Source organism: Mercenaria mercenaria, chromosome 8, assembly GCF_021730395.1.
Source record: "Mercenaria mercenaria strain notata chromosome 8, MADL_Memer_1, whole genome shotgun sequence".
NCBI classification, from domain to species: domain Eukaryota; kingdom Metazoa; phylum Mollusca; class Bivalvia; order Venerida; family Veneridae; genus Mercenaria; species Mercenaria mercenaria.
In genome coordinates this window covers 45,015,101-45,032,194 of record NC_069368.1, presented here as the reverse complement: position 1 = coordinate 45,032,194, position 17,094 = coordinate 45,015,101, and the positions used below count along the sequence as shown (strand labels likewise).

The following is a 17,094-nucleotide window of genomic DNA, read 5'->3' as shown; positions in this document are numbered from 1 at the left end:
AGAGCTTAACAGGAGTAAGGAAGGATATAAAACACCAGATTTTTATCATTCTGCAATCTAACTTCTTGCAACAGAGCACATAAAACATTTGTATAGGCAGTAGAAAAATCGTCTATATCTTGTAAAATATACATGTGCGAATTTTGGGAACAAAATCAGCATAAGTAGTTATATTATCTGTAAGGAAATCATTCTCGAAGTGAGCTGTGCCATGAGAAAACTAACATAGTGCGTTTGCCACCAGCATGGATCCTGACCAGACTGCATGGATGATCCAGACCAGACTGCACATCTGTGCAGTCTGGTCAGGATCCATGCTGTTCACTTTCAAAGCCTATTGCAATTAGGTTAGGTTAGGTTTGCTACCGTTAGCGAACAGCATGGATCCTGACCAGACTGCGCAGATGTGCAGGCTGGTCTGGATCCATGCTGGTCGCAAAGCCACTATGTTGGTTTTCTCATGGCGCGGCTCAAGTAAACATGGCATTTTTCATAAGCAGTCATACAATCAATCCATTATACTGAGGTAATATTACAAGAGGAGAAGATTTCATGTGTATATGTGTACATGTAGAACCTATAATCACCTGTTAGGTAACTCGACTGTTTCACTAGAAATAAGCATAAAAAGGCTTTTTACTTCAGACCTTGCTTAACCTTTACCCTGCTAAATTTCTAAAATGAACTGGTCCATCTTTCAATTTGGGCAATACAATTTATTATTCAAAGGGGGTGTTCACTGTAAATTTACTGACTGAATAGCGAACATTGCAGACCATGATTAGCCTGCACGGATGTGCAGGTTAATCTTGGGTCTGCACTGTTTGCAAATTTAGAACCACATTCTGCAAGCAAGCTAAAGGTAAATGCAAGCTATAGCATTAAATTTAGAAATGTTTACAAAATACACAAAATATATATACAGTTGAACTTCATTTGCTTGTACTCAACAGGACAAGCAAAATATGTTCGAGGTACAGGTAATTCGAGCCATCGAAAAGTATACATTATATAGATATTTTATCGGGACCTTACAATGACTTCAAGCGAAGGGTGGTGTATGAATTATCTGAGTTCCAGCAAACTAAGTTCTACTGTACAAAAACTTTATTAAGTCATTCAAAAAGTTTATAATTTAGTTACTATCCATACTGGAACTTTATTAATGCCCCTTGTACACATGAAATCTTATCCTCTCAAATGTGAAGGCTTTTGGATGCAGAATGCACGGCAACACAAATGTTTGTCTAGTAAGAAGAGAGCCATTCTAGTGAGATTCTCAAACAGAGAAATCAGACAGCGCACAGAGCTCTTAAACTCACTCTTCATGTCTCGCAGCATTTTTATTGAGGATTTTGTACGTCTCAGTAAGGTTGACGACAAGGACATCTTACGTTTTAACGTAGCGCTCTCTGGTGCACAAGGGTAACTCTTAGTTTCACGTAAATTTTCTTGACTAACTGTGGTAACATACACAAAACACTAGACTGTACTTCCATGGTAAGTTATTAGTTAATATTTTTCAATATTTGTAAAATTCTTGAAAAGATCGTCTGAGAAAGCTAAAGCACAGGCGTAATATAATAATTGTAAGCTAAATATTTTTTTTTCCCTATTTCAAATGCACAAAAAGCACCTGTATATAAATGATTTGCTGTATTTTAGGTTCCAAAATTATTTTCGTTACAAAATAATGTTGGGTTATTTAACATTGTTCTGTACAGTACTGTTACATATTTGGACAAGTGCCAATTTGGAAAGCAAATTCGATCGTCTGTTATTTGAGTTATCGGCAAGTCTTATGTTTTGAACAATGACTGCGAGTCCAAATACGTCCCACATTGTACATAAAAATGGTAAATTATTATTGTTATACACTTACTTTTCTCTGTGAAAATAAAAATAAACAATACAGAGGGTCATGATTGCATCTATATCACAGTGGCAATGAAAATATGAGCCGCACCATGAGAAAACCAGCATAGTGACTTTGCGACCAGCATGGATCCAGACCAGCCTGCACATCCGCGCAGTCTGGTCAGGATCCATGCTGTTCGCTTTCAAAGCCTATTGCAAGTAGAGAAACAGTTAGTGAACAGCATGGATCCTAACCATACTGTGTGGATGCGCAGTCTGGTCTGTATCCAGGCTGGTCGCAAAGCCACTATGTTGGTTTTCTCATGGTGCGGCTCATATACATGTCAATGATTCATTATGTCACTGAGCACTTACTGACGTTGAATTTCATGCAAATACTTTTATTGGTCAACAGCCTTTTACCACTTGGTTGACATGGGGGAATTATAACCTAAAAATGTTGCATCCACCAATAAGGAATATTGAGGACAGGTGCATGGTGAGATTACATTTTGCTGACTGGAGAAGAGTAATTGGTATAGTGTAAAACAATGTATCTCTTCCTTTGTTCTAATAAAAATTAACCAGAATTCCAGATAAGATGTTATATGTTCTGAAATTTGCAACATACACGCGAAAATCAAACTAGAATGTACTGGCGCACACTAATTTTTTAAAAATAAATCGAGCACATCCTTTATCCAATCAAGTGAACCATTATACTTGGTTCAATTTAGAAAGCAACAAGTGGTATAGTAAATGTACAACTTCTTTTGTAACTTCTACATCAAATATCTTACAATAATTATGTAATAGGGATGGTACGAAGGGTGTAAACATTTCGGCACCAATCACCAATGATATGACAAGTAAGAATTTGTGAGAAAAGCTATGCAAGTAATTCTGTGGTAATGAAAAAAGTTAGAAAAACAAAAATCAAAAGGGCTGGCCCTTGAAGCATAACTGGCTGATAGTAGACCTTTTATCTTCTATCAAATCACCACTGAGAACACGTCTGGCCCGAGGATCAAACTCGCAACCCCAAGATCCCTAGATCTGTGCTCTCCCTATCAAGCTAAATAGGCAGGCTGAAATCTTATTTCAGTGCTGTGGTATCCATTAGCAGTTTACGATATACCTGTAAATTATAGTGACAAAACCCTCTAAAGTACTGAAAACACTATAATTACCCTTCTGAAATTTTAAAACACTTTGAAAAAAATTCAGGGGTTAAAATACCATTTCGAAAAAAAATAGGGGGTAAAATACACTTTATCTGAAATCTTATCTGGAGCTCTAATTGCCAGTTTCTAAATTCTATATTCACTTATGATTTGAAATAAATCTTACCAACAAAATGCTTGGCTCCTTTCATTACACGTTTGAATGGACTAATGGAAACATCTTCTGCTGATGCATGCAGACTTTCTCCTGTATGACTCCTTGGTTTCTTGAGAGCGTCTTCAACCAGCTGCATTTTTTCTGGAGAAAGTGGTGACACTCGTACATCGGATGCCGTGGGAGAATCCTGAAATATATACATGTCATATTCTTGATATCAATTTTAAAATATCATGAAAATAATTTCTGGAAAGATTAGATAACTCTACTTATCAAAAGATATAAGCTTGCTTTGCAAAGGAGAAGAATACTTTCTGCCTGCAAATCAAATGCATTAACCTGTTGTAAAGAAAAAAAAAACAATCTCTGAAATGTAGGAATGAGTAATCTTAAAAGTTGTTCAGATGTTAACTTTGTCTGAATTAATTGCAAACACCACTATTTGGTCCACTAGATTATTTATTTCTTTTTCCAGTTATTAGCAGCATCCTGGCAGCTTATCATTTGGAAGTAAAATACTGCAACAGTAATACTTTAGCTAGAGACCTTTTACATGTAACTTTTACAGTGAATCAATGTGGTCTGGAGACAAAATACTGCAGCAGTAATACATTAGCCAGTGGCCTTAACACATAACCTTCACATTTAATCAATTTTGAGACAAGGAACAATAAGAATATGATTCAAAGGAGGAAAGAAAGGGAAATAGTGGTTTTCTACAAATGATTCTGTATGCTCTACTTTCACAAAAACAGAAAGAGGTAATAAAATCTAGTTTCTAGTCTATCTACTAAATTTTTCCATTTGCTAAAACACCTGAAATTACAATTCATTTAAAACAAATAAGAACTAGAGGTGCTTTTGAGAAAAGCGCAAGCACATGTCTCCCACAACTCCCTAATCATCTGAATAGTAAGTCTGTCTTTGTATACTGTTTGTGGCCTATTGGTATTCACATGTTGGAGTAACCGGTCTACAACTCTGTATCGGTAATTATGTTCAAGGGCCATAATTCCGAAGTGCCTGGGCCAATTTGGCTAGTTATCGAACTTGGCCGAGGACTTATTAGCAAACACATTTTGTTCAAGTTTGGTGAAGATCGGATTAGAAATGTTCGACTTAGAGTGCAGACAAGCTTTGTGACAGACAGACACACATACAGACAGGAGTAAATCAATATGTCTCCCACACCACTGTGTGATGGGAGACATAAATACCTTTAACAGTCCTCGGAATGTACAGTTTTACCAGAGTATTGTTTGAGTGATTGGGCAAAGTGCATGGTTTCAAGCTTTCAGGGTTAAGTGAATGTATTGGTTCTTTCAAATGAATATACTATGCTCCATCTTCCATTTCAAGTAGGATAACATTTTTGCAATCTCGCGAATATAAAACCTCGCCAACATACTCAATCCAGACAGACATTAGAACCCTTACCAATCACGAAAACTAATGACCAAGCATGAACTCTGTCAACGGTCAAGTTCTGGCTTTGTTCTAATACTGATGTGCAGTTGCACACTACGCTGTTCAAAATTTCAGCAGTATATCTTATTTACTTCCTTAACGGCTACAATAACGGGTAAATTAACATGAGAAGAAGACTTCCACTAAAGTATGATTTGCTTCATAAATTTTATAATTGTCACAAGCATACAATAAATTATCACAAGACTGAATTCATGCAGTATTATATCACAAAAATATAACGGCAATCATTAGAAATGTGATTTCAAGCCAGGAAATAGAAGCGACGTCTTCAGTTCATCCATTATTCTGTGATTATTGCATAATAGAAATTATATTTGTTCTTGTCAATTCTGACCTAGTCAAGTAAATAGCACTATTTCTTAACCTTTAGCCTGCTAAATTTCTAAATTAGACTGGTCCATCCTTCAATTTGGGCAATGCGATTTATTATATACTATTTATTATTCAAAGAGGTGTTCACTAAAACTGTACTGACTGAATAGCGACCAGTGCAGACCAAGAGGAATCTTTTTATTTCTATTTTTTTTTATTAACAGTGACCTTGACTTACCAAAGACAACTTTGGTCTTACAATAACTTTTTTTATAGGCCAAGTTTCATTTCAATACCTCAACCCAAACATAAGTTATTGAACCTGACGCCAACCATCCATCCATGTGCCCACCCAATGCCGTCAGCAGTCTAACAACCATGTTTTCAACTTCAAAACCTGGTCAAAAGGCTATATTTTACCATCTTCAAACAGCAGCAATGGTGAATGGTGATTTTAATATACTTTATCTTTGTAAAAGTTGTTTGACTACATAAAGGAATGGATGCAACATAAAGACAAATGTTAGTACAACACAGCACAACATGGAGGTATCTACCGACAACACAACAGCTGCAACAGATACAAATGGATTAGTCAAACATTTATAACACATAGTTAAAACAAACACGTATTAGCAAGCACAAGGAAGAAGTGTCCAGAGCGATGCTTTTTTTTTTCATGAAGAGAGGGTAATGTGAGATCACAGCATGCCAAAGGAAGACAATTTACACCTTGGTTACAGCACCGTTTTTAAAGGGAAGTAATTCAAGACATGGGAATGGACTGGTCATACTTACTTGAACAAGTTTGCCATCAACTAGATCAACCTGTAGTACAGAGAGGGGTTAGTGCTTTATAGAGTATTACACCCTTTAAGGAAACAATTCAAACTGCAAACCTCACAAAACAATCTCTATACCAATCTAGAAGGGGTGGGTGTACACGTGTTGGTTTTTGCTATATTTTTCTCCCAAATATGCTTGAAAGGAAAATACAATCAAATACATTCAAATCGTTATATTAATACAAATGACCAAATATAGACAAATTTTATGATAGATTTAATAATCGAACTGCCAGATTTTTTCAATTTGATATAGTGACCCATCATTTTTTTGTGCGTGTTTAGGGTGTGCTCTATCTCTTTTTTGTGATTTTGGTATCAGTAGCAGTTCTTTCTGAAAATTTTCTCAACATTAAACCTTGCTTTTATAGGGTCAAACACAGTGAAATGTCTGGCAAGACCAAAGGCACTGAACTTTCAGTAATGGGCAGGTAGTTTAACTTTGAACTTTTACGACTGACAACTGAATTGTCAAATGTAGAACTTGTTGATAGACTTTTCCCTATGCAAGCTTTAAATAGAAAAATAGTTTCAAAATTCACTCTAACCCAGCTAATAACCAACACTCATGACTATAAAAAAAAATCAACAAAACCTGAAAAAAAAATAAACACAAAAAAACTCCCAAAAAAATGAAACATCCTCATAAACAGTAGAAAGAAGGATACTAAACAGAACAATATAATAGCAGAACAGGTTGTCATGCAAACGAGGCTCTGTATCACAGAATATATAAAGCAAGAACCACAGACCACTGACAATAAAATGAAGCTTTAAATATATGACAATTTCACCCCCAACCTTCGCCCCCGTGAATCATTGTAAGGCTTTTAGATGAAGATTAATAAGGTGTTATTCAAACAGTGAGGATTTAGAAAATATTTTCTTCGTCATTAAGTGCGGAGCTTTCACAATCTTGCAAAATGAAATCTTTTCTAGTAAAAAAAATGTTTTTATGTTTATTCATATTATTGCTGATACATAGTGAGTATTTTTATCTTAAAATAAACAAGAAATCACATGAAGATATATTCTTAACCAGAAATAGCTAAATTTTACTATCTCCAAAGATAGAAAATAAGAAAATTTATACAAGAGGAAAGATAATGTTTAACTGACGAGAAATAGGGGAAACTCTGAACTTTATCTAGAACTCTGTTTCTAAAAATTTCTCCCATAATCTTTTTCTAAGCAAACTTCATTTTATGTACAGTGTCATTATAAGCACACAACATGAAAATCACACACACCAGGTCTGAGAAAGACTCCTGCTTCGCTAGAGGAGCGGGTGACATTTTAGGCGGCCTTTTTCTAGCAGATGATCCCCGTGGAACATATATGATGTCAGGCGTGGGTCGACCATCAACGTCCTGGAGTAATACATGCCATTATATCAGAGAAGAACATAAAATTAGGGATTACACATCATTAGACCAGATTACATAATCTGTTATCATAAAAAAAGATAGAAAATTTACATACAAAGAGACAAAGTTACATAATTAGTTAATCTGTTTAAAAGAGTTTCAAGTTATTTCTGATTCTAAGATATACATATATACACATCAGTCTTGTAAAGACAGACATGAAATCTAATCGAGAAAACCATGCACATCCACATATCAAACATCTTAACAGGAAATATATAACTTCTGTTGCATAGCAAATATTGGTAACAACTTGGTTTTGTGCAACAAAGGAATGTTTCTAACATGCAAAAACCACAATTATAAGAGTACGGAGCATGAGCACTAGTGCATGCACAAACAAGAAGCAAGCATCCAAATATCTTTAACAAATAATGGAGAATTTAAAGTGCAAGAAATAAAGGACACAACTCTATTTCATTCAGTTTCATTTCTTAGAATGTAAAAAAAAAAAGGATTACATTTCTAAAATCACAAATTACCATTTTAGCTCATTTATGTAGGTAATTTTTGAAGTTTTCGTATTCGGACATATGGCATTGGGATGTGATGTAAGAAAGGTTCTTGGTAAACTAAAGTGTTTACATTTATGTTGCATAGTTACCAATCAAAAACATGCTCGTATTATTCCAACTGAACACAGTAGAAATGGACAGTGTCCAAATTTCAATACACACAGCAACACACAAGCACAGCATGTATATCATTGAACAGAAAACTTACACTTGCTAAGAATTTGTAAACAGCGTTTGTATCAACACCTTATCAATAAGTGTCATAAGGGCTCTAGATCACCCGATTCAGTTTCAAAGATTGCTTGAATAGTTTTGGTAATGGAAAATATATTTTTTTATAACACACTACAAAGGGGTGGAGTGATGACACAGGACACTAAAAGAGACAGTATCAAAAAATAGCCACAAAACAGTATAGGGAGAGGGTTAATGTCGGCAGGGCTAGAAGGAACTTAACTGAAAGTCACCCAAAGAACATTAATTTTGTGTAATAAATTATTCTGAATTCAGGTAAGCAGTTTCAAAAGGGGAAAAAATGTCTTAGTTTTTCATATTGTTTACATAGCGAAAACTAGCCACACCCCATGTAGCCATGTTTTTAAATAAATAAACATGGCTTTAAACCCTGAGCAAATAATCTGACTACTGATATGACAGCAATTCAGTAAGTATATAATGTTAACATTTTCGGTTTTGTGATAAAACTACTCTGACTTTTCAATTTGTGTACATGATTTTGTACAAGCAGGGGCAAACAATTCATTTTGCAAATATCTAAAACCCACAATGTCCAGCATTGTCTCATTTTGACAGAATGAAAATTGTCAGCTTTTTCTATTTTCCGAAAATTAATTACAAAAATTTATTTTTTAAAAGTAAATAATTACTCCTAACATGCCATAAAAATCAGCTTGAAAGTAACAAGTTCTCTTTAAGCAACATCAAATTTCTCAAAAATAAAACACACAAAACATACATATTTTATATGATCGCATGACAGGAAATGGGCAAATTTACTTCTGTGCGAAATTTCATTAAAATCTACCAAGTGCACACGTAATCAAGTGACACTGCTTTAATAAAGAAGTGTAAAAAGAATAAAGCAAACATTTGCTGCAGGCAAAGCCGAAACTTAGTAAGCCAAAATTTACTACTGGCATACTGATGCATTTTCTTATTAGTGATTAAATCTTTTGTTACTTTTTAATTATTAGATAAAACTGATCGATTTTCATAAAAATCAGTGTACTATTCCTGAAAGACTTTCCTCTGTACAATAAAAAGAATCAGTGAAAAACTGTATGACAAATTAATCAAGCCACTCGTCACAAGTTTTCAAATACAAAACTATATCTAACATGTATGCTTAAAACATGTACTTTTTAATCCAATAAAAATTTTAATGTTCAAAATTTTGACATATCAGACGTCTACTGAATAATGATATGAATCAAAATCCTGCAGATATTCATAAATGTACAAAATTATACCTTACACGTGTTCTTATAACATGTACTTCTTAATTCAACAAATATTTTAGTGTTCAAAATTTTGACATATCAGATTCTTACTGAATAACAATACAAATCAAAATCCTGCAGATATTCGCAAATGTACAGTAAACTTTGTTGAAATCTTTTTGGTGCTCAAAAACATTAGTTTGTAGAAGTTCATACAAGTTGCTATAGTAACACTGCATGTTTAAGTATTAACAACAGCTAGCAACAGCCAATGCCTATATGCAGTCAGCAATTTTCTTTTTTACAAACTACTGCAGTTAACAGCCACAAAAAAAACACACTTTGTCACAGTAAATACAATTTCTACAAAATAAAACTCTATGAATGAAATATTTCACAATATTTTCAACTGGTACAGCTATAAAGAAGCTTAAGGAACAGTTTTAAGCCATACAGGAAAACTTTGTTAAGCTGCTTCTTTTCTTAATGATAAGGATTATTTCAATTAGTAAGTTTTAGAAGATCAAACACTTATTATATAAAAATGTTTGCAGTTACCTACCCTTCTAAACTTCTAGAGATAAGACAAAAAAAAACTCTTCTTTTAGGAAAAAAAAAAGGTTTGTAAAATCAATATACAATTTACTAACATTATCCAAACACACCATTTAAATATTCAACTTATTTTCCCGATCAGTCTGCACAATTCAATATATATAGTTAATTAGTTTAAAATAATCATAGAAACAGAAAAGATAGAGGCCAACATGTAGTTGTTACATCAAGTTATAATTATTAAGTTTACAATATGACCTATAAAATATACTCACATCTGATGTCTGACTCCCTGGAGATTGAAACTTTTTAGCCAAGTCTTGCACTCTGTTAAAATAAATTGAAACAAATTGATAATGAAGAAACAAGAATTTGTAACAGAGTTACCAACGTCTCCTGCCTACTAATTATCTTAAAAGCCTTAAATACATATTACACATCCAAAGAAATTCTATATAAGAATCTGTGTATCATCAAAAAATTGAATACAGTGGTCACCACAGTTGCAGTTTTTTGGCTACATATTCTGCACTAGCTTGTGTAAATTGTCTTTGTTTTGCATAATGTATCTTTACAAGGAAAATCTCCTTGCCAGGTACATAACAAATGGAACATTATGTAAATATGTTGTTCTGTGTATGTTAATTGGACACGTGTTCATGTACATTCCATATTACACAGGTGTCCCGGTGGTCTAGTGGTAACACGCTTGACAGTCAATCGAGGTCTGGGTTCGAATCCCAGTCCAGGCACTGGAAATTTCTGAGACGCTCTTGATTCTCTCCCACCTAACTAAGAGGCCAGTACTGATTTTTCCCAGGAAAGATGGCTTCGCGTGTCACTGCTATACATCAGGAATGTTTAAGAACCTGACTGTCTATTCGCAAAGAGCTAGGCTAAGTTAGCCAGACAGGCCTTATCTTTCTGTTCTAGGGGCTTTGTCTCACTCTGTCCCTCTGGTCAGATCGCTCTCTCTGTACTAGTAGAGGATGAATTTGGCACCCTAGGTGCCTGCCTTTGTGCTATGTAAAGCACCTTTCATCATGTTTATTATGAAAAGGGTGCTATGTAAATCTGGTATAATATAACAATATAATATATAAAACTGAACTCCAGTCTCCAATCATACTAACTTTACATTACAAACACATAAAATAGTTTTCCATATTTATCCAATGTATAAATAATAAAAACTTACCTTGAAGATCGGCCAGTCTCTGTGAGAAACTTGTCCTTTGAGCCTGGCAAGCTTTCAATATATATCTCGGGGCCCTGGCTTGTGGGTGTGGCCGGAGGGGAAGATACAGAATCCCCCCTGCTTTTTGCCTCTGAGAGTGTGTCTGATTCAGAGTCATCCAATATACCACTGCTTCTGTAACGCAGGTAATTGTATACAATAGAAATGTTTTCAAGGTATGTTATGACTAAAACAATACTTTTCGATCTTTCTTAAAGTATCCTGCATGAGAAAGACTTTCTTTTTCATTAATTTCAGTTTGATTGTAAAGAAACCACTAATTTCATATTCTCTGAAATCTATTATTTGGGAAAAATGAAGATCCCAAGTCTGAAAGTTTTGGAGATCAAAATGAAACTCCAGTATCTAATTGGTTGTTTTGAACCTGACCAATAATGAGGTCGCATTCTGAAACTTTTCTGCAAGCACACATTTTATAATCTTTGACTCAGAACATGTTTATTTGAGTATTTTGGAACAGACTCACCACAACTGCTGCATTTTGATCATAGAATCAGATCAAGATCAGCTTCAGAAAAAAACTTGAACTTGCAAAGAAACAGCTCTAATTTTACAATATCTCTTATTTGGATGGAAAAAATTATGCAATAAACATACTCTTCAGAGTCTCTCCGCTGATACTGAGCACCTTGTAACTCAAGCTCATCAGCACTATTGTCTTTGAGAAGTACCCCTTCATCACTTGTAGACGAGTGCATGTCCTCTGCCTGTTTAACTGCCTCACGTTCAGCTCTCTGTCGCCGTAGCTCAGCTTCCATCTCGCGATACCTGAATTTTAACACATGTATCCCGTATTATGATCTACGAAATTAGGTCAACCATGATTAATATCTGGGTCAGACTATAAGCAGCATTCGCAGTTTTATAATTATTTACAGAATAGTTTTTGAATCTAGCTGAATATTTTATTGTCAATGTAGTTAATGTTAAACGGAAAGTTATTAATTGTACGTGTGTGGCTTATCAAACACTTGAGAACATTATATTAAACATGCAAAAATTATGAAATTGTGCACTAGGAGTGATACAATGTAATATTTGAGCACTTTATGCTCAAACAGCTATGACTGTACAATCAGTTCATCTAGTTAAGAGTTTTATATCTGCTAAAATCATGCCATTACTGGCAAATTATGGTACTATGAACGAAAATAGTACTGGCATATGAACATACATTTTGTCAATTTACAAATATGTTCAGCAGCACTTTGAAAAAAGTGACTGGTCACATCGAGCCAATCTTAAGGTCTGAAGTTTCTGCTAGTGATAATCTGACCAATATACCACATTAAATTAAAGGTACAATAAATACTTTAATAAGCTACAATTTATTGATTAACCGGTTAACATATTTGTGAAGGTGAATATATTTTTTTTCATAAAATATAGCAAGTGTCATCTAAACAACACACCACTGAGGAAAACTATATCCACAAGCAATAAAACTATGACATTTTTTTTTTTTTTTTTTTTTTTTTTTTTTTTTTTTTTTTTTTAAGACCTGAAATCATAAAAAGAACAATCAAGAAAACCCTTTTTCATGCAAATGGTGCATAAACTGAATAAGGCAGAAAAGACGGGAAAAAGTTGCATATATTTAAACCTTTTTTTCAGTATTTTTTAAAAAGAATTTACAAACTAGAATTCTTAAATACTGTTTCAAGTACAGTATACCCAAATGGAAGGTTTACAAATTTTTCATTATTTCTTTATATTATAAATCTAAAGGAACTGCGGCAGAAATAACACCACTTTTACTTACAAATGAGGTAAATCCCAACCCCTTCCCTATAAAATGACTTGAATTGAACATTCATAAATGTACATAAAGGGAAATAAAACATTTTAACATCAGATTTATCAAAATGAAACAGTTCAAATGAGGTTATATTAAATCACACAAAGTATCTTCCTTTAAAAGATGCCATGCTGTTCCTAACCATGTTTCGAGAAAAAACTACATTATCATGAACTTCTGCATCACAAAACTAAAGGAAGTACAAAGAACCCTATGACTACACCATGCATTTTCAACCTGTAAGATACCAGACTTATCAGCAAGAAGGAAATTCTGATTACAGGCAATGCACTAAACTATATTTGAGCTGCATCATGAGAAAACCAACACAGTGCATTTGCAAGCAGCATGGATCCAGACCAACCTGCGCATCCGCGCAGTCTGGTCAGGATCAATTCTCTTTGCTTTCAAAGCCTATTGCAATTAGAGAAACTGTTAACAAACAGGATGGATCCTGACCAGACTGCATGGATGCGCAGGCTGGTCTGGATCCATCACAGGCTGGTCTGGATCCATGCTGGTTGCAAATGCACTATGTTGGTTTTCTCATGGTGCAGCTCATTTTATAAATGTATTATTAAGTTTAAGTTTTAACCTGTAACAAAGCAGGTGTCCCTGGATTTATAATCAGGATTAACCTGTATTAGCTGACAAGAATTGCACACGAATCAGAAGTGAAAGATAGATTACCTAATATGCACTGTTTACAGTCATTAACCCTTTTCCAATCATATCCCCCAATCCGCCCTTATCGCTTATCCAATGAAACGCCTCAATCCGCCCGTGCCGTCTACAAACGATTCGCGGCGGTTTCAGGCGCTGTGTAATATTCATCTTTTTCCGATTGAAAACGACGAAAACTTATTGGTTTAAAAGTTTAAATCGGTTAGGAAAAGTTCATTTTACGATCATGCCCGAGTCTCGCTTTCAAAACGTTACTATTTATACAGCAAATTTTGGAAATCCCCAACTCATTTTCAGAAAATAAAATTGTACATGTACCAAAATGGCGGATAGCGATAGAGATTTCGGACAATTCTGTCACGACGATGTTTACGAAATTCTACATCGGGATCCAGATTCAGATGTGAATATTAGTGATATTTGGTCAGAGAAATTATCAAGCGACTCCGATACGTCTGAAATAGTAGAATTATACTCGTGACAAATAGAAAATAACTCGGAATGTGACACCCCTTTGGAAGACCTACGACCGTTGATGAATTATTGAAATGTGACTCGAATATTTCATCGAGGTATGTTAGGGACTTTATTCGTGATGGCGAACAAAATTTGACTGAAATATCAAATAGATTTTATAATTTTTTTGACACAAAGTTTGATTCATTTTTTTTTAAAGATTGCTGAAGAAACCAAATCTTTTATGGTACTGGTACAAGGCAAGAAATTCAACATAAACAAAAACAGTTTGACTGAAGGGATGATGATGTTTGGGAGGCTCAGGGAGAAACAACAGCAAATGAAATACGGACTTTCTTCTTTGGTTATGATAATCGTCAGAAAACGTAACATTATGTGAAATATTTCTGGAGCTCCGATGACCGACTTCGAGTTGAGGGTTTTACCAAAACATGCCTATTCAACATTGGTGTAAGTTGAAAAATCATCTCAAATAACCGTGATCAGCCTGATCCGACTGACAATATCGCGACAGGTTATTCAAAGTCTGGCCACTTATACACCTTTATAACAGAAATTTCAAGAGTGATATTACCCATCCAAGTCATAATCTGTCAGTTGATGAAGCAGTGATTGGTTTCAAAGGCCGGTTTTTGCTGAAACAGTAAATACCTAACAAGCCGACAAAATGGGGACTCAAATCACGAATGTCAGCAGACTCTATTTATTCATTTATTAAATTTTATTTATCTATTTATCTCATAGCTTTTCAAAGAAACATTTGGTCAGGTGTCAAATTGAACTACTTGCATATGAATAAAATCTGTATTAATTTTGTTGATTTTTTTTTTATTTAATAGAAAGTACAAAAAAATAAAACAGTAAACAAATCATGGAAGTGTTAAATGTAAATATCAATGGGAGATATTGTTTAGTCATGTATATAGACAAATATTTCAACTATGATATATATAATACAATTTCATTTACAGTATATAGTATATATTTTATGTGTTTATATATAATTATGAATGTATTGCAAGTTTGTACATAATCAGAATTTAATTGTGCATAAATAATGTCAGTGTAAGATGTGATAAAATGGAAAATAAAGCAATAAAAAAAGAATTTATATCAGAGGAAATCAGCAAATATCAACTAAGTGTCAATGACTGGAAATTATTAGTGTTAATTGAGTGGGGATTAAATAGACATGCTCTCCACTAAAATCTTAGCAAGTGTCACATACTGTAAGTTTATTTAATTATCTCATCCTGTGCATGTGTTGTTATGTTTTTTGCATGGCCTTTGTTACTTTGAATAGTTTAAAGTGAAACACCCCCTACTTTTTATGTGAATAACTGGCAAAATATTATCATAGGCAAATATCTCTGTTCAGACAGGCTTTTCAGATCACACAGATCTATGTTCCCAGTAGGTATAGGTTTCCAGTGGAGTACTGATTGGAAAAGGGTTAATTGCAGAGAATACACACCTCAATCAGGATTCAAACCTAATGCCTTCCTGAGGTGCTCTGGTGCTCTTATCTACTGGGCATACTGGGCAGGCTCCGCATCATCAGCTAGCTTTTCTATTACACCCCATACTTGAATCGTTAATATTAGAATCTTTCACAGGTTGAAGGTGCAGATGGAAGTATCTGGCTTGAGGGTAACTGTTTAGGCGGTAACATGCTGTGCAGAGTTACCCCGAGAGCCAGATATTTCCATCTGCACCTTCGACTAGCGATAGATCTTGCATGTCGTATTCTTTAATTAATAGAAGAAATGAAGTTAATCTTATTATAGTAGCATATGAATTTAAGCACTCATTCATATATTTCAGCACATGAGTCATCTTACACCTCAGGGTGTCTAGAGGTGTAAGACGAGTTTTCCTAGCACTGCAATAACACGGGAAAAGCCTGCCTTGCATTCAAGAATAAAATTTCTACAGACCATCATACTGATAAATTAGTCAAACTCAAGAGAATAACCTCTTTTAATGACACCTCCAAAGATAAAATACTTCCACATATGTGTATATGTAAACGGATATTAATTCCATCCTGATTAAAAGTAAACTAACCTATTTGGAGCAATAACCTCTTCTTTATGACCGTTTCCTCTATCATATTCATATATGGCAGTTATTTTAACCAAAACACCACTATTACAGATGAGACTAGTTTGGATAAACCTTGGATATATTACAAAGTGCTTACATACTGAGTAAATCAACAGAGAAATAGTTCCATTCCGTTGTGAAAACTAAGACAGAAAAAAGGTGCCCAAAAATAATCTGTGTTGTTTTCATATTTCAAGCTGCTGGCATAAAAGTATTTATCAGGCTGTTCCTCATCCATAATCTGGAGAACTAATGAGACCAGGCAGAAACATGTGTACTTTGTTTTCAATATTAAATTTACAACAGACATCTGATCATCAGTCACAGAAACCAAGCGAAATTCAGGTAATAAGAAAACACAACAGATCTATTTTTGGGGCTATCAGTCCTAAACTACATGCTATTATAAAACAAACCTTCTCTTCACAGGTCTATAAGTAAGCCATGAATCATAAAATTCATTATATAAGTACATGTTAATCAAAAATGCGCAAAAGTCCCAGCTAAAAGGGCAAAATATTGTTCAAGCATTTTCACTCCTACAGTATCTACCTGCTTTTCTCACACATGCCCTTGTGTCGTGAACTGGGAAATATATTAAGCATATTCTACTTTAAGGCACATGCGCACATCATATTTTTCATGGATACATAAGTTTTTAGCCATATCTCAAAGCTTGTAAGAACAGATATAAGCATGACTTCTGGTGCATAGCTTGCACATACACAAACATAACCCTATTTCCAAATAATATCTAGAATTGATGTAAACTGTACATTCAGAGACATAAAAATTGCCTAAAAACCAGTTTTCTATTTTTAGCATCGGTGACCTTGACTAAAAAGTGACCTTGACCCTAGTTATCACCCAACTGTTCTGCCCTATATAGCTACCTACATACAAAATTCCATGTAATATGCCACTCTGAGCATTATTGTGCAGAACTCATTTTTCTATCTATAGCAACA

General features: G+C 34.4%; 1 protein-coding gene across 16 annotated transcripts in view; it reads right to left on the bottom strand.

The window, feature by feature from the left end:
- LOC123566454 (unconventional myosin-IXa-like) overlaps nt 1-17,094 on the bottom strand; it is a 117,344-nt gene that overhangs the window by 30,837 nt on the left and 69,413 nt on the right. For 8 of the 16 annotated variants that reach the window (XM_053549820.1, XM_053549826.1, XM_053549831.1 and 5 more), the window contains 8 exons: nt 16,679-16,711; nt 11,659-11,829; nt 11,002-11,175; nt 10,079-10,130; nt 7,097-7,216; nt 5,800-5,829; nt 3,208-3,385; nt 1,323-1,460 (listed from right to left, as the gene is read on the bottom strand). In XM_053549820.1, coding sequence (XP_053405795.1) covers nt 1,323-1,460; nt 3,208-3,385; nt 5,800-5,829; nt 7,097-7,216; nt 10,079-10,130; nt 11,002-11,175; nt 11,659-11,829; nt 16,679-16,711 — 896 coding nt within the window. Of the gene's footprint in view, nt 1-587; nt 612-1,322; nt 1,461-3,207; nt 3,386-5,799; nt 5,830-7,096; nt 7,217-10,078; nt 10,131-11,001; nt 11,176-11,658; nt 11,830-16,542; nt 16,558-16,678; nt 16,712-17,094 lie in introns of all 16 variants that reach the window. The other 8 variants (XM_053549822.1, XM_053549836.1, XM_053549827.1 and 5 more) reach the window with 7 other exon arrangements.